The sequence below is a fragment of the Typopeltis vanoorti genome, chromosome 15, assembly GCF_054136105.1.
Source record: "Typopeltis vanoorti isolate ZY-2024b chromosome 15, IOZ_Tvanoo_1.0, whole genome shotgun sequence".
In the NCBI taxonomy this organism is placed as follows: Eukaryota; Metazoa; Arthropoda; class Arachnida; order Uropygi; family Thelyphonidae; genus Typopeltis; species Typopeltis vanoorti.
The window spans coordinates 122,201,655-122,225,912 of NC_143563.1; the positions used below are offsets into that span (position 1 = coordinate 122,201,655).

The following is a 24,258-nucleotide window of genomic DNA, read 5'->3' on the forward strand; positions in this document are numbered from 1 at the left end:
CCAGTATTATCAGATCTTAGGTTTCTGTCTTCTAAAGGCACATTTTACTGTATCAATCTGCCTACATCTTGGCAAAGAATGCTGGTTTTTATTATTATTATTTTCGTTATTATTTTCCTGACCTTGATAAGTCACAAGAGTCATCATGGGAAGTTGAAAGTTTATTTTTTCACTTGGTTAGAGTATAATAAAATTAGTTTAATCCTTTATCCAAGTGTGAGCAAACAAAGTTTGCGCCTGAAGTATCTTCAGGACTAGGGTAAAGTGATACAACACCAGGGCAACTCTTTGCAAAGGTGGAGAAAGCTACCAACACTCCTAACTCAGTATCTCCTATAATGCAAAACACATCTCCTTGCGGATATGTCTAATGTTATGCATTAAAGGAAGGGCCACTACCCAGACTAGTTTCGACCTTTATTGAGGTCTCTTCAGTGGGAGCCAGGCCCTAGTGGAAATACCAGGCAGAAGCATTAGCAGGTCATCTCTACCTATAGGAGTTGCCAAATGGTGTGCCACCCTTTTTTAATAAATTACTCTGGATTTAGAGAAAGATGTTGAAAGTTTATTTTTTCACTTGGTTAGAGTATAATAAAATTAGTTTAATCCTTTATCCAAGTGTGAGCAAACAAAGTTTGCGCCTGAAGTATCTTCAGGACTAGGGTAAAGTGATACAACACCAGGGCAACTCTTTGCAAAGGTGGAGAAAGCTACCAACACTCCTAACTCAGTATCTCCTATAATGCAAAACACATCTCCTTGCGGATATGTCTAATGTTATGCATTAAAGGAAGGGCCACTACCCAGACTAGTTTCGACCTTTATTGAGGTCTCTTCAGTGGGAGCCAGGCCCTAGTGGAAATACCAGGCAGAAGCATTAGCAGGTCATCTCTACCTATAGGAGTTGCCAAATGGTGTGCCACCCTTTTTTAATAAATTACTCTGGATTTAGAGAAAGATGTTGAAAGTTTATTTTTTCACTTGGTTAGAGTATAATAAAATTAGTTTAATCCTTTATCCAAGTGTGAGCAAACAAAGTTTGCGCCTGAAGTATCTTCAGGACTAGGGTAAAGTGATACAACACCAGGGCAACTCTTTGCAAAGGTGGAGAAAGCTACCAACACTCCTAACTCAGTATCTCCTATAATGCAAAACACATCTCCTTGCGGATATGTCTAATGTTATGCATTAAAGGAAGGGCCACTACCCAGACTAGTTTCGACCTTTATTGAGGTCTCTTCAGTGGGAGCCAGGCCCTAGTGGAAATACCAGGCAGAAGCATTAGCAGGTCATCTCTACCTATAGGAGTTGCCAAATGGTGTGCCACCCTTTTTTAATAAATTACTCTGGATTTAGAGAAAGATGTTGAAAGTTTATTTTTTCACTTGGTTAGAGTATAATAAAATTAGTTTAATCCTTTATCCAAGTGTGAGCAAACAAAGTTTGCACCTGAAGTATCTTCAGGACTAGGGTAAAGTGATACAACACCAGGGCAACTCTTTGCAAAGGTGGAGAAAGCTACCAACACTCCTAACTCAGTATCTCCTATAATGCAAAACACATCTCCTTGCGGATATGTCTAATGTTATGCATTAAAGGAAGGGCCACTACCCAGACTAGTTTCGACCTTTATTGAGGTCTCTTCAGTGGGAGCCAGGCCCTAGTGGAAATACCAGGCAGAAGCATTAGCAGGTCATCTCTACCTATAGGAGTTGCCAAATGGTGTGCCACCCTTTTTTAATAAATTACTCTGGATTTAGAGAAAGATGTTGAAAGTTTATTTTTTCACTTGGTTAGAGTATAATAAAATTAGTTTAATCCTTTATCCAAGTGTGAGCAAACAAAGTTTGCGCCTGAAGTATCTTCAGGACTTCAGGCCTGGCTCCCACTGAAGAGACCTCAATAAAGGTCGAAACTAGTCTGGGTAGTGGCCCTTCCTTTAATGCATAACATTAGACATATCCGCAAGGAGATGTGTTTTGCATTATAGGAGATACTGAGTTAGGAGTGTTGGTAGCTTTCTCCACCTTTGCAAAGAGTTGCCCTGGTGTTGTATCACTTTACCCTAGTCCTGAAGATACTTCAGGCGCAAACTTTGTTTGCTCACACTTGGATAAAGGATTAAACTAATTTTATTATACTCTAACCAAGTGAAAAAATAAACTTTCAACATCTTTCTCTAAATCCAGAGTAATTTATTAAAAAAGGGTGGCACACCATTTGGCAACTCCTATAGGTAGAGATGACCTGCTAATGCTTCTGCCTGGTATTTCCACTAGGGCCTGGCTCCCACTGAAGAGACCTCAATAAAGGTCGAAACTAGTCTGGGTAGTGGCCCTTCCTTTAATGCATAACATTAGACATATCCGCAAGGAGATGTGTTTTGCATTATAGGAGATACTGAGTTAGGAGTGTTGGTAGCTTTCTCCACCTTTGCAAAGAGTTGCCCTGGTGTTGTATCACTTTACCCTAGTCCTGAAGATACTTCAGGCGCAAACTTTGTTTGCTCACACTTGGATAAAGGATTAAACTAATTTTATTATACTCTAACCAAGTGAAAAAATAAACTTTCAACATCTTTCTCTAAATCCAGAGTAATTTATTAAAAAAGGGTGGCACACCATTTGGCAACTCCTATAGGTAGAGATGACCTGCTAATGCTTCTGCCTGGTATTTCCACTAGGGCCTGGCTCCCACTGAAGAGACCTCAATAAAGGTCGAAACTAGTCTGGGTAGTGGCCCTTCCTTTAATGCATAACATTAGACATATCCGCAAGGAGATGTGTTTTGCATTATAGGAGATACTGAGTTAGGAGTGTTGGTAGCTTTCTCCACCTTTGCAAAGAGTTGCCCTGGTGTTGTATCACTTTACCCTAGTCCTGAAGATACTTCAGGCGCAAACTTTGTTTGCTCACACTTGGATAAAGGATTAAACTAATTTTATTATACTCTAACCAAGTGAAAAAATAAACTTTCAACATCTTTCTCTAAATCCAGAGTAATTTATTAAAAAAGGGTGGCACACCATTTGGCAACTCCTATAGGTAGAGATGACCTGCTAATGCTTCTGCCTGGTATTTCCACTAGGGCCTGGCTCCCACTGAAGAGACCTCAATAAAGGTCGAAACTAGTCTGGGTAGTGGCCCTTCCTTTAATGCATAACATTAGACATATCCGCAAGGAGATGTGTTTTGCATTATAGGAGATACTGAGTTAGGAGTGTTGGTAGCTTTCTCCACCTTTGCAAAGAGTTGCCCTGGTGTTGTATCACTTTACCCTAGTCCTGAAGATACTTCAGGCGCAAACTTTGTTTGCTCACACTTGGATAAAGGATTAAACTAATTTTATTATACTCTAACCAAGTGAAAAAATAAACTTTCAACATCTTTCTCTAAATCCAGAGTAATTTATTAAAAAAGGGTGGCACACCATTTGGCAACTCCTATAGGTAGAGATGACCTGCTAATGCTTCTGCCTGGTATTTCCACTAGGGCCTGGCTCCCACTGAAGAGACCTCAATAAAGGTCGAAACTAGTCTGGGTAGTGGCCCTTCCTTTAATGCATAACATTAGACATATCCGCAAGGAGATGTGTTTTGCATTATAGGAGATACTGAGTTAGGAGTGTTGGTAGCTTTCTCCACCTTTGCAAAGAGTTGCCCTGGTGTTGTATCACTTTACCCTAGTCCTGAAGATACTTCAGGCGCAAACTTTGTTTGCTCACACTTGGATAAAGGATTAAACTAATTTTATTATACTCTAACCAAGTGAAAAAATAAACTTTCAACATCTTTCTCTAAATCCAGAGTAATTTATTAAAAAAGGGTGGCACACCATTTGGCAACTCCTATAGGTAGAGATGACCTGCTAATGCTTCTGCCTGGTATTTCCACTAGGGCCTGGCTCCCACTGAAGAGACCTCAATAAAGGTCGAAACTAGTCTGGGTAGTGGCCCTTCCTTTAATGCATAACATTAGACATATCCGCAAGGAGATGTGTTTTGCATTATAGGAGATACTGAGTTAGGAGTGTTGGTAGCTTTCTCCACCTTTGCAAAGAGTTGCCCTGGTGTTGTATCACTTTACCCTAGTCCTGAAGATACTTCAGGCGCAAACTTTGTTTGCTCACACTTGGATAAAGGATTAAACTAATTTTATTATACTCTAACCAAGTGAAAAAATAAACTTTCAACATCTTTCTCTAAATCCAGAGTAATTTATTAAAAAAGGGTGGCACACCATTTGGCAACTCCTATAGGTAGAGATGACCTGCTAATGCTTCTGCCTGGTATTTCCACTAGGGCCTGGCTCCCACTGAAGAGACCTCAATAAAGGTCGAAACTAGTCTGGGTAGTGGCCCTTCCTTTAATGCATAACATTAGACATATCCGCAAGGAGATGTGTTTTGCATTATAGGAGATACTGAGTTAGGAGTGTTGGTAGCTTTCTCCACCTTTGCAAAGAGTTGCCCTGGTGTTGTATCACTTTACCCTAGTCCTGAAGATACTTCAGGCGCAAACTTTGTTTGCTCACACTTGGATAAAGGATTAAACTAATTTTATTATACTCTAACCAAGTGAAAAAATAAACTTTCAACATCTTTCTCTAAATCCAGAGTAATTTATTAAAAAAGGGTGGCACACCATTTGGCAACTCCTATAGGTAGAGATGACCTGCTAATGCTTCTGCCTGGTATTTCCACTAGGGCCTGGCTCCCACTGAAGAGACCTCAATAAAGGTTGAAACTAGTCTGGGTAGTGGCCCTTCCTTTAATGCATAACATTAGACATATCCGCAAGGAGATGTGTTTTGCATTATAGGAGATACTGAGTTAGGAGTGTTGGTAGCTTTCTCCACCTTTGCAAAGAGTTGCCCTGGTGTTGTATCACTTTACCCTAGTCCTGAAGATACTTCAGGCGCAAACTTTGTTTGCTCACACTTGGATAAAGGATTAAACTAATTTTATTATACTCTAACCAAGTGAAAAAATAAACTTTCAACATCTTTCTCTAAATCCAGAGTAATTTATTAAAAAAGGGTGGCACACCATTTGGCAACTCCTATAGGTAGAGATGACCTGCTAATGCTTCTGCCTGGTATTTCCACTAGGGCCTGGCTCCCACTGAAGAGACCTCAATAAAGGTCGAAACTAGTCTGGGTAGTGGCCCTTCCTTTAATGCATAACATTAGACATATCCGCAAGGAGATGTGTTTTGCATTATAGGAGATACTGAGTTAGGAGTGTTGGTAGCTTTCTCCACCTTTGCAAAGAGTTGCCCTGGTGTTGTATCACTTTACCCTAGTCCTGAAGATACTTCAGGCGCAAACTTTGTTTGCTCACACTTGGATAAAGGATTAAACTAATTTTATTATAGTCATCATGGGAGGTCAACACAAAGTCTTTCATACCACTAATTAAAATCATTCACAGTCTGCACTTTCACCACCCTCTCATGCAATGCATTCCATGATCCTAGCACTCTCCATGCAAAAAAAGTACTTATTAACCTTTTACTCACCACCTTCTTTTACTACTTCCAGAGAAGGGCCCTTGTCTTGGCTTCTTTGTTAATACAATAATAACCCTTCAACAACTTAAATGTCTCAGTCCTGTCCACCATTTGCCTTCTATCCACCAAACTCTGCAGTCTTCATGCGTCAGTCTATTCTAATAATCAATGATGTACAGTCCTGAAATTATTTTTATTATTCGTATCCATCTCTGCACCCTGTCCAAAATTCCAGTGAATAGATGTGAGCACAGAAATACAGGTGTGGTCTGATCAAAGCTTTATACAATGGGACCAGCACACTTTTATCTCTTGTGGTCATTGTTCTCCTCAACATGGCCACAGTTCTCTGAGATGTGTTCACAACCTTTACAATATGTCCTTGGAACTTCAAATCTCTATCCACAATCATCCCAAGATCCCTTGCTTCCTCTGCTTCTTCCAGTATAACTCCAAGTGAGTATGAAGCATCCCATCTGTGGATCTCAAATATTAAAACCTTCCATTTAGTTATATTAAATTGACATCCCCATGCCTTTGCCCACCCTTCCAACTTATTCAAATTCTCTTGAAGAGCCAAAACATCAGCACTGTTCCAAGTTTCACATCATCTGCAAACAACTGAACATCTCCCTGTAGCCCTCTGACAATATCATTGACATCAAGATTGAACAGCAGTGGTTCCAGGACTAACCCTGTGGAATTTCACTTGTAACCTTGGGAGGGTTATTAGTAATAGTACTGATGTTTTGGCTCTTCAGGAGGATTTGAATAAGTTGGAAGGGTGGGCAAAGGTATGGGGAAGTTAGTTTAATGCAACTAAATGTAAGGTTTTAAAATTTGGGATCCAAAGATGGAATACTTCATACTCACTTGGTGTAGTTATACTGGAAGAAGCAAGAGATTTTGGGGTGATTGTGAATAGAAATTTGAAGTTCCAAGGACACATTGCAAAGGTTGTGAAGACATCTCAGAGAATTGCCGCAATGGTGAGAAGAACATTGACCATAAGAGACAAAAGTGTGTTGCACCCATTGTATAAAGCTTTGATCAGAACACATCTGTATTTCTGCTTCCAGCTTCACATTATCTGCATACAACTGAACATCTCCTTGTAGTCCTGTGAAAATATCATTGACAAAGAGATTGAGGATCAGTGCTTCAAGGACCTAACCCTGTGTAACTCCACTTATAACCTTTCTACTCCCTGATATTGCTCCCTCAGATACAACACTGATATTTATCAGAGAGCCAACTAATCATAATCCACTAAACTGATACCCCAACCCATATGATGCAACTTAAAAATCAACTTGTCCATGTGGACTCTGTCAAATGCCTTGGAAAAATCCAAAAAATGACAGTGTATGCCTTAATCTCATCTACTGTAATTGTTATTCTATTATAAAAGGTAACCAGATTACTAAACCAGAGCATCCTTTAAGAAATTAATGCTGGCCTGCATAAATAATACTACCATCATCTGCCCATTTCTGTATATGAGTTATTACCAATTTTTCCAAAATTGTAACAACTACAGAAGAAATATAAACAGCCCTATAGTTTGATACATCTATTTTTCAACCACACTTATACAATAGTACTATCTTACCCTCCATCCACTCTCCAGGAACTTGTCCCCATTGCAAGACTTTCATTCAACACAAGTTAATGGCACAGTCATTTCCATAACACATTTCATTAAAGAATGTGATAACATTCCATCTATTTCCTATGCCTTGTGGACATTTAGTATATTCAGTGTTTGGAATTCATTCTCTTCATTCATTTCTATCACTTCACCACTTTACTCCTTCTAGGAATAAAACCTGTAGTACCAGGATGGAACACTCTAATAATGTGATCATTAAATAGCTCAGCTATGTCGTCAGGTTTGGTGACCTGATTCTCATCTACACCAGAAGATAATCTATCCACTATCATGCCTTCCATAGTCTAATTTTCTTCTGCAATTACCATTTTATTCCTTTTGTTATCCATTTGATTCTGAATCTTCTTCACTCAAGGTATACAATCTGTCATTGCTATCAACAATTTTTTCTTAATTCATAGTGAAGAATTTAGGGAGACACAACACATGTGTTAGAATAATTATTTTACTTAACATTAAGAAAATAACATTCAACATTTAGACCACTGTATTGAGGTCATCACCAGGAAAACATACATATGTACAGGATATAAGCTACATGACACTGCACTATACAAAAGTAAGATGAATCTAAATGTTTGTTAATCATTTGCCCTTGCATGACCTCTGGTGGAAAAAAAAATTAATTAAAAAATTATTAAATAAAAAAATGAAACATTGTTAAACAATTTCTAAAGTCCTCTTGTATTGAGATTTTCTTCTGTTTGGATTTGTTTTGGTTGCTATATGGGTTGAAAATGGGTCCTCCACATTCTTAGAATAATTATTCCATTTTTGTTCAGATTTGGATGATGTTTCAGCATTTCACAAGCTTCTTTGAATTTTTATTATGACCTTTTTCTTGACTGCTAGAAAATTTATTTCTTTGAATTTTCTTTCAAACCAGGTTTTGCTGCCTTTAAAGTCAATTCAGCGACATTTTTGAGTGTGGTCTGATAGGCCTGTTTTATCATAGTGGAGGTATTTAATGCGGCATTTTTGTTCACCTGTTCTGATTGGAATGGTGCATCCTGTTTCTCATATGTAAAGTAGGTTACAGGTACATTAAATTTTGTAAACTCCTCGGTGCACAAGGTATGGAAGAAGATCAATGGAGGAGCTAAGTAAATTTCTTAATTTTGCAGGGGTTTGGAGGTTGTCTTAATATTGTATTTAAGTAGTGTTCTGTCTATTTTTTTTCAAAATGTGCCTAATATGAGGTAAAGCTCTGGCATTCTTGTAATTCTTTTTTGCTTTTAATGGCATTTTGATGGAGGATCTTGTGAACTGTTTTGTTTACTGTAGCCATTTTTTTACAAATATTTAGTTAATAATTTCAAATTCATGGTTCAGAGCTTGTTCATTAGAGCAAATTGTTAGGACTCTGTGTTTGAGGGTGCTGATGATTCCTAGTTTTTGTGTTAGTGGTATGAATTTTTATGTATGTACTGGCCTGTGTGTGTGTGTGTGTGTGTGTGTGTGTGTGTGTGTGTGTGTGTGTGTGTGTGTGTGTGTGTGTGTGTGTGTGTGTAGGTTTCTGGTAGACTGTAAAGGAGAGGCAGCCTGACGGAAGATGTGATGAGTGTGTTTAGAAAAGGAATGGCTATTGGGTGGAAAACTGGTGAGCCCATGGCCGTACCTTCTTTATGTAGGTAAAAATTATTTTGCCAAACGAAATAAAAGGAGCGGAGGATGTGGGCAAAGAAGGCTGTGATATCGGGCGGAAATATGTACTGCAAGAGAAGACTGATATCACTGATTGACATTAGTGAAAAGGGCAGTTATGTCAAAGCTGACTATTAAATCTCCATCGCTGAGTGTGATATTTCTAATATTGTTTATGAAGTGTTGCATATTTTTTATGTAGGGGGAGTGATGACCTACCAACCCCTTGAGTGACTGCTAGTTTCTTAGCTAAGCGGTAATTATGAGGGTTATCTGAAAAGTTCTCGGCCTCGACCATAGATGGCAATGCTATCGGCAAGATTTTTTTTTTTTTTTAAGTTGGTACATCTGTCATAAGCATCCATGTGAAATTACAAGTCATTCTATCAAGTAGTTTTTTTTATACAGCTGTCTGAAGGAAACAGTGTTGTCTGTTTCCCTTGAAATGGATAAAATTGAGTATCATGCGGTTATAAAATTCTTTGTAAAAGAATGTTTAACGATAAAAGAAATTCATTTGAAATTCACAAAAGTTTATCGGCACTCTTCTCCTTCTTTTTCGACAATTAAGAAATGGGCTGCCGAGTTTAAACGTGGCCATACCAGCCTTGAAGATGATTCACGTGAGAGACGTCCAAAAAGTGTAAAACACCAGAAATCATTGATTAAGTGCACAATATGGTATTGGATGATCAGCAAGTCACAGTGTGTGAAATTGCTGAGACTATAGGCATTTCAAAAGAATATGTAGGATACATTTGGCATTAAGAATTGCAAATGAAAAAGCTTTGTGCAAGAGGGGTGCCGAGCTTGCTCACAGCAAATCAAAAATGCACTCGCATGAAAATTTCTGAACAGTGCTTGGAGCGTTTTAACAAGAATAAAACTGATTTTGTGCATCGATTTATTACTATGGATGAGACTTGGATTCACCATTGCACATCAGAATCCAAATAGCATTCAAAACATTGGAGAAACTGGTTGTTCAGTGCCAAAGAAGACAGTTGGTTCCATCAGCAGGAAAGGTCATGGCATTGTTTTGGGATGCTAAAGGCATTTGGTTTATTAATTATCTTGAAAAGGGTAAGACAATAACCAGGCGATATTATTCCGATATCTTAACCAGACTAGATGAAAAGATTTGTGAGAAAACCTGGTTTGCAGAAGAAAAAAATCATCTTTCATCAGGACAATGCACCTCCCCACAAAGGTGTTTTGGCAATTGGAAAATTTCCTTGATCTGCGCCATGAATTGTTGGAATATTCACCCTATTCCCCAGATTTTGCTTCCTCTAACTTGTATCTCTTCCCAGAACTAAAACTCTTTCTCGCTGGTCAGCATTTTTCTTCGAATCAAGAGGTGATTGCAACTCTAGAGGGGTATTTTGCAAATCTTACTGAGAACCACTACAGGGATGGGATAATGGTGCTGGTGCATCACTGGAATAAATGTATTAGTCTTAAGAGAGATTATGTTAAAAAAATAAAAGTAATTTTGAAATTATAAATTCGTTTTTTCATTGTTAGGCGAAGAATGTTTCAGACCACCCCCTCATATGACTGTCAATTCTTTCCACTATCAGTCGTAGTGGTGTGTGTATTTTTAGCAGGCCATAAATTCTGGGAGTCTGGGCATAATGCCGTATTAGTTTTCTGGTTGTTTCCTTTGGCCACGTGATCACTGATTTAATTAATTCTGTTGTTTCTTTTTGATACGGTTTGTAGGGTTGTAGTTCACCATTTTGTACGTGTTCTGGTTGGATATCAATTGGTTAATTTTTTCTAGGTATGCTCTCCAGTCAAAGACAACAGTAGCATTCCCCTATCTGCTTTTGCAATTGCAATGTCTCTGTTATTTTTTAAGGATTTAAAGGCCAATTTTTCTGCTCTGGTTAGGTTGCAATTTAGTTGTTTATTTCAGTTTAAAATGTATGATGTTGCCATTCGTATTTTGTCAGTTAAATTGGAGGGGAGGGATTTTAGACCTCTTTCAATGTAATAAATGAAATCTGATTTGTTAACTGACCTTGGTGCATTTGGGTAGTTCAGGCCCTTTTCGAGAAGTGAGAGTTTCCCTACGTTAAGGTTTTAGCTGGATTTGTTGATAACTTGTCCATGGTTTGTTGGTGGTTGGTTGCTCCTAACTTCACTCATTGGTGATTGGCTGCTCCTTGTATCATTTGTTTGTAATTGGTTGTTCCTCTGGATATGGTATTCAGTTTGTCTGTTGCTTTCTTGTTTTAGCTTGAAACTTTGCAATTAGTTTTTCTTTGTTCTTAAGTAACATGAGCTTTTTCCAAGTCATCTGTAATCCTCTCTAGAATATCCCAAATATCGGTATTTATTTAGCTCGATAGCTCTAATTTTTGTAAAAAAAATGCTGACTTGGCTAAATGCTAAATTTTTGTGGGCCTCGTGGATCTGTTCTCTCAACAAAGCTTTTTTCAAACAGGCATAAATACAGAGTTTTTTGGTAAACTTTTTTTTAGCTTAATGCAGTTAGGTATCAAGTTGCTGTCTCTTCATTACTTTAGAAAGGCTACTGATTAATTAACATAAAAACATTATTTTCATCTCACTCTAGTGACTGCATTGCTTGGTTCTGTGGTAGACAGAAGACTACAACAAAACTGTCACTATCCCATACATTAAAGGCACATCTGAAAAGATATCTAGAGTGCTTAACATACACCAACTATGCACCATATTTAAACCTTATATGAAATTGGCAACTCTCATCTGTTCACCTAAAGACAGATTCTCTCCTTTATCACATCCAGGAGTCTATGAAGTGCCCTTTTCATGTCATTGAGCCTTCTATGGGCAGACAGGAAGAACTGTGGGCATCCACCTCAGTGAACATAAAATATATATCCGGCACCTTCGCTATGGCAAGTCAGGTCTAGCAGACCATGCTTTGGATACCCCTGCACACAGGATCGATTGGAAAAAAACAAAAGTGCTGCACAGAAGCTTTTACAGTTAGAAAGGTTGTGCCTGGAATCAACAGAAGCCTTGAAACATACTCCAAACCTCAACACGTATGGCTGTATAAATCTGATTGTAAATGTTGTAAATAAGACTGGTAGTTCCTTGAACCAATCTGAAGTTGAAAAGAAAAATAAGGATGAAAAAGGAAAGGGAAAGAATATTGGAGAAAGTCAAAGTAGTATTAATTGCATAACTGAAGGTAAAGAGCAATTTGACAAAAGGCTGATGACAGAAGTGCAAACCCTAATTCACCAGGAAGTAAACAGGTTAAATCAGCCAATAATGGATAGTCTTAATGAGGTTGTGAAACAATTATCAGCTATTACTTTGAAGTCTCAAGAAAACCAAAACCCCACAACTGATAAAATTAATGAGATAATTAAACATGAAGTGGAAAAACAAAATCAACCCATTTTAACTAGTCTAGATAAGGTAATTCAAGGGCTAGATAATGTTAAACAACGGATGTCTGTTATCCCTCAATCCAAGACAGAGACAAAACAAAGAGATCCTCCAAAATGTTATAATTGCAACAGAGTTGGACATTATGCCAGGAATTGTTTCCATAACAAGGGAAACTACTCTAATAGCAGATGGGACTCAAAATTTGGATACATACCCCCACAGAAGAAATAATAGAATTCAGAAACATCAAGCACCTAATGAAAGAATGATGAGAATTAGAGGAGATATCCTGGGCTCTAAATGTGACATCTTATTAGATACAGGATGCATTGCCTCTACCATCAGAATGGATTATTTCTTAACCTTAAAGAACAAATTATGGAAAAGCACTGCCAAGCTGAGAGAACCCGTAAGAATTAATACTCTCTCAGACTCGAGCTTCATGCAAAGATTTACTTACCAGAATTTGGACTATGTGTGTGGCAAGATTTACTTGTTTTCCCCACTACATCCAACTTAAGCTCCCACATTATTTTAGGAACAAATTTCTTAGCAAGGTATCAATTCTCCTGTGATTTTTCTAAGAGGGAAGTATCCCTGATGAACAAGAAGAGATGTACCAGAAGAAATGGAAATCATGATTATGATAGAACTAGACACCAGACAGAGCAGTTTAAATTGCCATATGAATTAGAACCATCATCTAAGGAAAGGTCATCTGTAAGTCAATTAACTGAAAAGGATGATGATGTGAATTCTGATGTGTTTTATCAGACTGAAACACTACAAGATACTAATGATCCATCACAACAACAAATATCCATACAAAATTCAGATGTTGGCACTAATGATCAACAAATAGTTAAGGCAAATTTTGTCAAGGTGACTGCCTTAAGTAGTAAAATTAGAAATTTAGAAAGTCAGTGGAGATACAAAAGAACGAGTGATCACAGAATAAGTACTAAAGAAACAAATTACCAAGATGATAGACAACTGAGGATAAATATTAGTGACAGAAAACAGAACCTCTGCCCTGAAAGGACAATATCACATAAATGTAGCAATCAAAATTCTCCCTATGATAAAAACAACAAGAACTTAAGTGGAGAAGTGCAGAAAGGTGAATACATAGACTGTAATAAAAAATGTAGTCATGCTCAAACTAAGTGCTGTTTAAGATTTTGGAAGGGAGATAAGAAGTCAGTTTTCTCCACTTGTGAGTCTAGTGTGAAAAATTTTTCTTTAAACAAAAATTTTTCAAAGGAAGAGTAAGCCTTTATTGGATTCTGAATATATAGAGATTGGAGTAATTATTATTTGCTTCAAAATCCAACATGATCGTCCATCACAAAGGCTAGACTTGTAAATATTATTTAATGTAAACAACTTATTTTACAATTTAATATTCATATAACTACCTTAATTTTGTCTAATATTTAATTAATTAATCAAAGATATATGTATTAATAATGAAAAGACTATTAAATATTATTAAGCTATTTTATTTATTACTATGTTAATATTATAAGAGTTTGTATTTGATAATTTAACTGTGCATTAATTGAAATGTAAAAATTCTCTATTTATTCCTATTTGTAGAAGTTTAACGTTATGCAATAGCTCAATTTTATTATATTTTGTTTTGTTGTCATGGAGACGCATGTAAGTAAGCGAGCGCGAGTTTTGGAACACCACGTGAGAAGGTTTATCTCCTCACGTGGTGAGGAGAACCTTGAAAAGAGTTTTAGAAAGAAATCATGAGAATAATTTAGGCAGGAAGAATGGATATAAAAAGGGAAGAATGCCGAAAATATAGAGAGAGATTAGATAGATTAAGAGAGAGAGAGAAAGGAGAGGATTGGCATTAGGTTGGAATCGGAGCATTCAGCATTCGGGAATCACAGTGCGATAATAGCGAGTCGGCAAGTCACTCAAGCAGCTAAATAAAGTCTACTAGTCGAGAGGCGGTTAGCTAATAAGCTATAGAATAACAATTATAGCTGTGGAAGACAGCTGAGTGACTATTAAATAGACTAGCGATACTTCAGTTGAGATTTAATTTCAGCGCCGACCTTTCAAGGACATACGGAACCTTGAAGCAAAGTACGAAGTTTCTAGAGAATAGTAGAGGCTGTAAAGTTGAAATTTACCGTTAGCTGTGTTTAGAATTATAGTGCCTAAGGAATTAATTGAATGCCGGAGGAATAAACAACTGTGTATATAAAACCTCAAGTTAAAGAATTATTGTGTATTGCCTTAACTCATGAGTGATCAGTAGTACTTGAAGCAAGAACGTTTGTTTATGTGCATTGTGACTGATGATTAATTCAGTTATTGCTTAGAAGATTTATTTTAATAAGTGCCGTTTATTGTTAAAAGGTGTTTACGTATAAGTAGATGAAGAAAAAAGATTATCGGTAAGATTATTCCAACCATTAATATTTCTATACAGAGAAGTGTGTGAGTTTCATCCTAGAATTTCCTTGTATTAACAGTAACTATTGTGGAGAATTAGCTGAAGTGTAAAATTAAAAGTGTTTGTTTGTGAAGAGGTGTGTTACTGCAATTTTTATTGTATTTGGTACTTAAGGAACTGCAAGAAGACTGTGCTAGAGATAACAGATTTTCCATTGTCTGAGTTTGTATGATTGTACTTATCAGAGAAGCTAAAATGTTTGTGATATCTTAATTACTGATTTAAACTTAAGTGTAAAATTTGTGATTTTAAAATTAAATGTTAGTTTTTGTTAATCAAATGTTGTGTTTTGCCTGAATCTCTTTTACTGCACAATTCATAAAATATTCGAACCAAAGCGGGTAAATTAAGTAAGTTAAATATACTCGGCCAATATATATAATAACATCATATAAGGGAAGGGTAGTTAAGAGTTGGTTTATCTTCAATTTTTGAACTAATTCAGATATAAAGTGGCGCAGTCTTTAAATATAAATTTTCTTTATATTTGAATTAGAAATCAACTTGCAACCTATCAATTAGTTAAGAACATCATAATAACTATATATTGGATCCAAAGTATAGATTGAGAAGAATTAGGATCCAATACAACATTATCATTGGGGTTACCTGCAAACAGTTCTGAATTTACCAGCTCTTTTGGTTTGTGCATAGAAATAGCAGAACATTTTGAAGCTGATAGAATATCTATATTAATGTTTGGTGTATACACTACATTCCTGTTTAATATTAATGCTGATGATGGTGGAGAACTTTGTGGTGCACATGTATTTGTAGAATCAAATAATTGCATTTTTTCAAATATCAATGACATTTACATCAAAATTTGCATGTAGTGACAATGACAGCAGTAGAGAATGGTTGACTACATTTACAGTTGGAGATATTACTGCAAAAAGGAGGCAGCTTCATTTTTCTTTGATTACACTGTATTTAAAATAAATCACTTCTTAGATTGGTGTAAGAATGATGAAGCTCCAATAAGCTAGTGCAGAGTTATGACGATTATAGCACTTGCACCGTACAACTTTTGACTAATATTCATAATTTCTTGTAAATATATCATTGTTTCATAAAACTGCGTAGTTTGATATTTTCTGATATATTTGATGCAATAATAGTTTTGTAAGAACATTTTGTTAAATACATTAATTTATGTTAGATTAGCATATTTTTATGCAATTTACCACAAAAAAGGTGGCAGTTCCAAATTTTTAAAATATATTTTAAAATATATATATGTTCAGCTCTGAGGAAAGAGGATTTTATCTTAATTACGCTGTTATTATTAAATAATAACACCATATAAACATTAGCATATTAAAATAACATATACAAACTATTATTTAGAACAGCCACAAATATATCTAGTTTTTCAAAAAGTAAACAAATGAAGCTGAAATAGATGAAAGTCTGATACACAGTTGTACTATAGTACACAAGTCTTAATAGTGGGGAATCTGAACAGGCATGTTCATCATGCTGTTAAATGTTTTCACTGCATTTGAGAAGCATGTTTGACAGCGATTATATTTTATGAATAAAACTTATGCTTGAATGATTAAAATGCAGGCATATAGGTCCATTCACATAATGGCCCATCCTGAAATTCTTGGTTGTCTGACTGGCCAGTCTACTCTTTGTATATACTATCTCATATCTGAATGTTAATTTGCCACATCCCATACAAATTCATGGCATAATATAACAATGCACAGATTTAGAGCTATTTACTCAAATGACATTTTTCTCCAAATAAGGAGTTTCTGTAAAAATTAAAAGTAAATACCAGTTATGAACTTTTCTGTATACCAATATTAAAACTCACTTATCTTATTCATTCTCCAAAAAATGAAGTTCCCCCATTAGGATAAGAAAGTCATTTTGCCTCTTTGTAATGCTTTGATATAACCACCGATGGATTATTGTGTGCAGATTTGTTCTCCTGGGTTCCAAGAGGATAAAGAAGCTGTGGAAAGGGTACAAAGAAGAGTTACAAAGATTACATCTGGATTATGGGATTTAAATTATGAGGACAGATTGTGAGTATGTTGATTACAGACTCTGATTAACAGGAGAAAGAGGTGTGGTATGATAAAGGTTTATAAGACTTTGTAACTTTTGAATGGGTTTTATAGGATATCATCTGATGAAATTTTTCATTATGAAGGTGGGGAGAGAACATGGGGGGGTTTCATGGAAGTTTGTACACAGTCAAGAAAGGGGTAAGAGCTAGGTTTTTATCTCATAGAGCCGTGAGTGAATGGAATAGTTGTCTTTATGGGAATGAGTGCATTTAGTGTAAATAAATTTAAGAGAAGGTATGGCTGTTGGTTTGGGTGATTTATTGCCTTCCTTGGGGGGGGGGGTCTCAAATAATAATAAATATCAGTATCTGGAGTACATAGAATATGTTATCATTATAAATTCCCATATTATAGATAGCCTAACAGATTTGCAGCAAAAAGGAAAGAACACCAGAATTGTAATTATGAACCAACATGGGCATAGTGTATTAGCAGACCTTGTACTCAGTATCTGACATGCAGTTAAATGAATGACATTATTTTACGAAGACTACAATTCAGAAATGATAGGTTATTCTTAGTATCTGCTTATGCTTTGCAGAATACTCTTAACCTAAACAAGCATAATTGTAAAAAAAAAAAAAACGCATGGTTGCTAAGAACCAACTGCATCTGACCATTATTTTAACTGTGCTTCAGAGCCAGATAATTGAATTCTTGCTTAATGTTTTATGTACTTTACTGGGTTATCTTTATCTTTGATAAAATTCTTTAGTTACTGTTAGAGAAAATATTATTGGAATAAAATATATATATATTTTTTAATTCCTTGTAAATAAGCATTAAATTTCTTCATTAATGTGTTCAGTTAACATGTAAGTTTCGGTGACCTCAGCAGTATAAAGACATTCTGTAAACATTGATGTCACCCATTTATATATTTATAAAGCAGTATTTTTTTTTTTCTTCTTTATATTAAAGGAAGGTTTTAATACTGAATACATTTTTTCAAATATTCCAGCATTGTTCACTATTGTTACTTTCCCATTTTTGTTTGCTGTAATGTTCGGAGATGCTGGACATGGATTAATTATGTTTCTCTTTGCTCTTTGGATGGTAATTAAGGAAAAAACCTTAACTGCTCAAAAAATTACAAGTGAGGTAGGTATTTCAATTAATCTGTAGTAACTTTTTATGAAAATAAATGATATTATTATTACCGTACAAATTACCATCAAATTCAACCAATATGAGGAATTTATTAAATTTAATAATTGCTCGGTAGAAGACGTATTACAGACAGTTAAAGAAATTAAAAACTGCGTTAAAGAGCTAACGGAAAGACAGCATAATTTAATTAAAGAGACAATGGAACTACGTCAAGAACTAAACTCTTTAAAACAACACTACGAACTCTTAAACCAACAGCAGTTTAAAAATGATCTCCTCATAGATGGTCTCCGAGAAATTGCTACGGAACGATTAAAAGACACGGTAATTCAACTAAGCTAGAAAATTGGTGCTCCCTTAGAATCGAAAGATATCCAGTCAGTACATCGATTACCACAAAAAAGGAAAAGAGAAAGTAATCCCCTTCGTGGTGCGGCTCACTAAAAGCCCAACAAAAGTTACCCTTATAAAAGCTAGCAGGATCAAAAAACCAATAGTCAAGGATCTGAATAGAGCTCACGACAATACCCAATATACCTGCCCGAATACTTAACGCCATATTATCAGAAACTATTCTACCAAACAAGGAAAGTAAAAACAGAAAAAAAGTACCAGTTTATATGGATAAGAGACAGCAGAATATTCCTTAAAAAGGCACAAGACGCAGAACCAATCCAAATAAAATTCGTAGAAGATCACAACAGGCTGCCACATTAAAAGAAACATTGACAACTTGTAAAGAAGATAACAGCACACCAACCTACAAGAATGCAGACCACCAAGCAGATATAATCATCCCGGAACATGACAACTGCCACATTTTGAAATCAAGAACAGAATGAAAACAAGTGACTACACCCAAAAAAGGACTTTCTATTCTCCACATCAACATCAGGAGCATTCAAAAATACTGGCTGACCCTGCAAGCTTATCTGAAGGAAGATATAGACAACATAGACATTTTAATACTGACTGAAGTATCTACAACAAACAAAGAGGCAACCATCTACCAAATGCCAAACTTCCAACAACACAAACACTGCAGACAAACTAAATGAGGTGGCGGTATAATAATATTTACCAAACATAAACTAGACGTAACAGAAATAAACGATAAATTGGAATTTGCAGAAAACATATGCATTGAAATTAAAAACATTAAACAAGAAAACTCCTTGATATTAAATACAATATACAGACTACCTAACTTAAGCACTACAAAATTTCTAGATGAAATAAACAGATGGCTTTCAGCCACAGGAGAAGGTGCCTCAGAATACTTGATAATAATAGGTGAAATGGATATAAACATGAAACGCCTCTGTAGCGCACTTAGAAGAACGCTGGTACGTTGCACCCTTTGAATAGAAAAGGCCTAAGTTCGATTCTCGTCATGACGGGAGGAATCTTTATATGGACTTTATCAATCGAAGGTGAGTTAGCCGATCTCATACAGCGGTAGCATTTTTTTTTTTTTTTTTCCCTGTAAACTTGGATTTTTCATCCTGCTTACAGAAAATCGGCCCTTCAGAACGCAATTTACAGAGAAAAAAAAATACTAGTTGTGGTGGTGGCCAGTAGATGGCATCGATGTAGATGATTGGTAGTAGTAGTTCGGTGGAGAGTTGTATAGTAGGTGTCCTCTCGTGATGAGTCTTTGGACTCCTTGGAGGTGTCATGAATAATAATAATAATAATTAGGAACATAAATAACAACACTGAACAATACCTAGACCTCTTCTCAGCATATAACCTAACCCCATCCATACAGTCATATACACGAGAAGAGATAGTCGGAAATACAACCACCTCATCCTGTATTGGCCACATAAATATAACCCCCACCACAAACAGCTACACAGCAGCTGGCATAATGTGAAATCTGACAGACCATTACACATTACACAGCATTACAGTTACACACTGAACAAGAATCCTTAGAACTCACTGAGACTACAAAACAGTATAATAGCAACCTAAACGAAACAGTAGTAAACGATAAAATCAGAAAAACAGACTGGATGCAGATAGCATCTTTAGACTCTGCTGACACTGTATATAATAATCTTAAACTTGCATTTAATAAAATATATAACAAAGCATTAACAAAAATAAAAATATGCTCCCAAACTAAACAGAATCCATGGATATCAGACAACAATACTACATGCAATATTGAATATATGACTATATATATAAAGATAATGAAATATTATTATTATTATTATTATTATTATTACCACGGGCTACTCCAGGAGTCCTTAGACTCATCGAGGGAGGCCCTAAACATCATGTTCACACAGCTGTTCAACATTCTCACAGTATCTATCATACCTTGCCTTGAACTCGCTCACTGTCATAGCACCCACAACAGACTCTGGCAGCTTATTCCACTCATTTACCACTCTAAAAGTAAAGAACCCAGCTCTAACACCCCTGCTAACCACGCTCTTGCCCAGCTTCCATGGGTGTCCCCTAGTTCTCCCACCACCAGTCCTGATCTCAAAAATATCATCTGAATTAATCCTATAGAATCCTTTTAGCAATTTGAATGTCTCAATCATATCTCCCCTTTTTCGCCTATCAACTAGTTTCTGCAACCCACAAATCTTCAACCTGTTCTCATATGGTTCATTCCATAGACCTGCTATCATCTTAGTCACTCGCCTGTGGATCCTCTCAACCTCCTCCCCATCAAGAAGGAACCAAGGTGACCAAATCTGGGCACAGTAGTCGAGATGAGGTCTTATCAGGGCTCGGTACAGAGGTACAATAACTTGTTTTTCTCTGCTCGTCAAGGTATTTTTCAACAACCAAGTGAGTTGATGAGCTGATTTAGCTACTTTCGCAATGTGCCCCCTAAACTTCATCTCCCTATCCACCAACACTCCCAAGTAATATAAATAAATGAAAAGTTGTCTGAAAAACAATCTATAAACCAAGGCGTTAGACAGGGATGTCCTCTGTCTCTAACACTTCAATATTTACATTAATGAAATATTAATGCTGTGGAACACCTTAAACAGTCAAGATATAGAAATTTCTGGGAATAACAACATAAATACGCTATAATTTGCAGATGATCAGGTAATAATATCAGATAAGGAAGACAATCTACAAAGAGCAATATATAATTTAAACATTATAGTAGAACAGTTTGGAATAAAAATTTCCACAAATAAAACTATAACAATGGCATTTTGTGGACAAACTCCAGTTAGAAGCAAAATAGTTATTAACACGTTCGCTGCCAACTATGAATATACCCGTAGTTGGTAAACCAGCTACACAAGCCAGCAACGAGTATACTCGTATGACGCTTACCGGCGGCAACGAGATTACCGCACTGACCTTGAACAAGTGCAATTGCTCGGTGTATGGGAACAGACTATGCCGAAGTAGCATGGCAGCGAACGTGTTAATAATAAAATAATAGAACAGATAAATACTTTCAGTTATCTTGGATGTGAAATATCATATGAAGGAGAAAAAGACATAAAATTAAAAACTTCAAAATTTTTACAGATTATACGCCTGATAAATAGAACACTCAATCCAAATATAGTACAAAAAGAAACACGCTTGAATATATACAATACTTTAGCAGTGTCCACATTATTATATGGCAGTGAAATTTGGACAATAAACAAACAAGATGAACAAAGAATAAAAACAAGTGAAATAAGATTTATGAGAAGAACTGCAAAATACACATTATTAGATCAAATAAGGAATGAAGACATTTTGAAAGAACTAAAAACAAAATCAATAGAAGAAAAACTAAACAATTATAAACAAAAATGGATAGAACATGTATACCGAATGGCCAACACCCGATATCCTAAACAAATACTAAAATATAAGCCAATTGGAAAGAGAAGGCAGGGTAGACCTCAAAAAAGGATATTGTATGTATAATGAGACTGGAACAGACCAATATGGTCTATACTCGTAATTAGTGTTATGATGATGATGATATTAATAGACATACGAAGAAGAGATACCCTATGGAAACAACTTAAGAAGTCGCCTAACAATACCATTTTACAAGCTGAATACAAAAGAAAACGGAATCTCTTCACAACACAGATTAGAACACAAAAAGAAACTATTACAGAAACAAATTAACAACAGCTCAGAACGACATAAGGGAAACCTGGCACCTGATTAACGAATTGCTGACAATACACACAGAACCACTACCTCAGAAACAATAAAACACTGCTTTGCTTGCAACCCCAAATCCCTCAAACAGTTGACTAACAACTTTAATCAACACTTCGTGAACTGTCCAAAAATAAAGGAAACAATCTCTCCTCACACAAAGAAACATTTTCAACAGGTCCACGAGCAACCCAGTTGATGTGGTTCTCCACAATAACAAAAGAAGAACCATCACTCGCAGTTCAACAAATTAATCCCAACAAAAGACCATGGATAGATGGAATCAGACCAAAAGACATAAAGATACTTCAACCAAAGTCCAGTTATACTGAAACTGTTAAATAAAATTTTAACATACCTGAAACACTACCTGAAACACTAAAGACTGAAACACTAAAGACATACCTGAAACACTAAAGACTGCATTAATCACACCCATACATAAACACTGAAAAAGAAACATAAGTAATTACAGACCCATCGCCACATTGTCTGTAATCAACCCAAATCATGGAGCACATCGTGCATCGCAAACTCCACATATGTTGAAAAATTCCAAATCATCCTCAAAACACAATATGGCTTTCAAAAGAATAAAGGAACAGCAACACTCTAGAAGAATTCACAGACCTAATAAATGCTGCATTGGATAAAAACAGAATAGTATTAGTTATTTTCTTTGACCTAACAAAAGCATTTGACACGCAAAACCTTCTCATTAACGAAACTAACACAAATCAGAATCAGAGGTGGTCTACTCCAGTGGTTTAAAGCATGCATGGAAAACAGAAAGCACATCACACGTAGGATCAGCGTACAGCAAAGAGGCACTGGTAACTTGTGGAGTACCACAAGGAGCTGTTCTCTCTCCCATTCTATTTAACATATACACGCACGACATAAGCCATCTTCCCCTAAAAAGTAAAATCTTTCAGTATGCAGACAACACGGCCATAGTATCCATTCACTACAACGCAAAAATATGCAACATGATATCAATCAAATCACTAACTGGTTAACTGAAAATGGCATATATATAAACCCTGGAAAAACAAAGCTAATGATATTCAAAAATCCCCAAACCCTACCCATAGAAACTAAATATCTCACTATCCGACATGCATCCTCCTATACACAAAGTGCTGATCCTAAAACCACAACCATCACACAGGTAAAAAGAACACACTATCTCGGACTTCACTTCGATGCTGATCAAAGTTGGAATAGCCATATAAACTACCTCCACAACAAACTCAGGATAATAGCAAGCAAACTATATCGATTAAAAGACATTGCCCCAACACACACAAAAATACTAATCTACAAAGCATTATGTGAAAACATTTTAAGATATGCAATCAAATCATACCCATTCTGCACAGACTACAGAATAACAGAATTATTTTGCAACCATTGTAAACTTAACAGGTTACAATGGTTGCAAAATAAAATGGTAAAACTGATATTCTGGGAACAATCCACACTTATGCATGTAACATGGACAGAACACAAAATATTTAAGGTCAAACACTTATACCACTACACAGTCATGTTAAAACATTACTTCAGTCCAACCTGTAGATTAACCAGAACAACATATCAGATAACAAGACCACAGTCAACAAACTACTTAACATATAAGTACAGTAATCACTAGGGCAAAGCCACCCTAAACTTCTATGTACCTGACATGATAAACAACCTGTCCTTTGACAACAGAAACCTAGGGGCCTACAGAGAGCTGAAACAGGCACTATATAAATATTATAGCAAGAATGAAAATTAGAGAAATTCCTCTTTCTCTCTCTCACACACACACAGACAAAACCTACAACAAACCTTCTCAAAAAAACACCATTACTAGGACACAAAAACACCATTACTAGGACACAAACACACCATATCCAAATCCAACCCCACTTGCAAAAAAAAGTTAAACCATACACGAACAGTAGTAGTCTTCCAAGTATGTACCTACAAACAATGAAATCAACACCTGACTTGCGACAGGTATAGAAATAAAACCACGCCATCTATTATTTTCCTCAGATAAGCTCTGCAAAGCTTCGAGGAAGAAATCAGAAATGCCACTCAAAGAAACAAGTAAATAATATAATTGATTTAATTAAAAGTGAATCATTGTAAATATGTATGTGAAAAAAGATGTAAAACACATTAATACCATTATTTATGCAATATAA

The 24,258-nt window shown here is 36.0% G+C and overlaps 1 protein-coding gene across 1 annotated transcript in view; it reads left to right on the forward strand.

Annotated features, from left to right (window-relative positions):
- Positions 1-24,258, forward strand: part of LOC150099114 (V-type proton ATPase 116 kDa subunit a 1-like) — a 586,531-nt gene that overhangs the window by 335,982 nt on the left and 226,291 nt on the right. Inside the window, exon 11 of the mRNA XM_090404569.1 lies at positions 17,745-17,884. Coding sequence (XP_090260695.1) covers positions 17,745-17,884 — 140 coding nt within the window. The remainder of the gene's footprint in view (positions 1-17,744; positions 17,885-24,258) is intronic.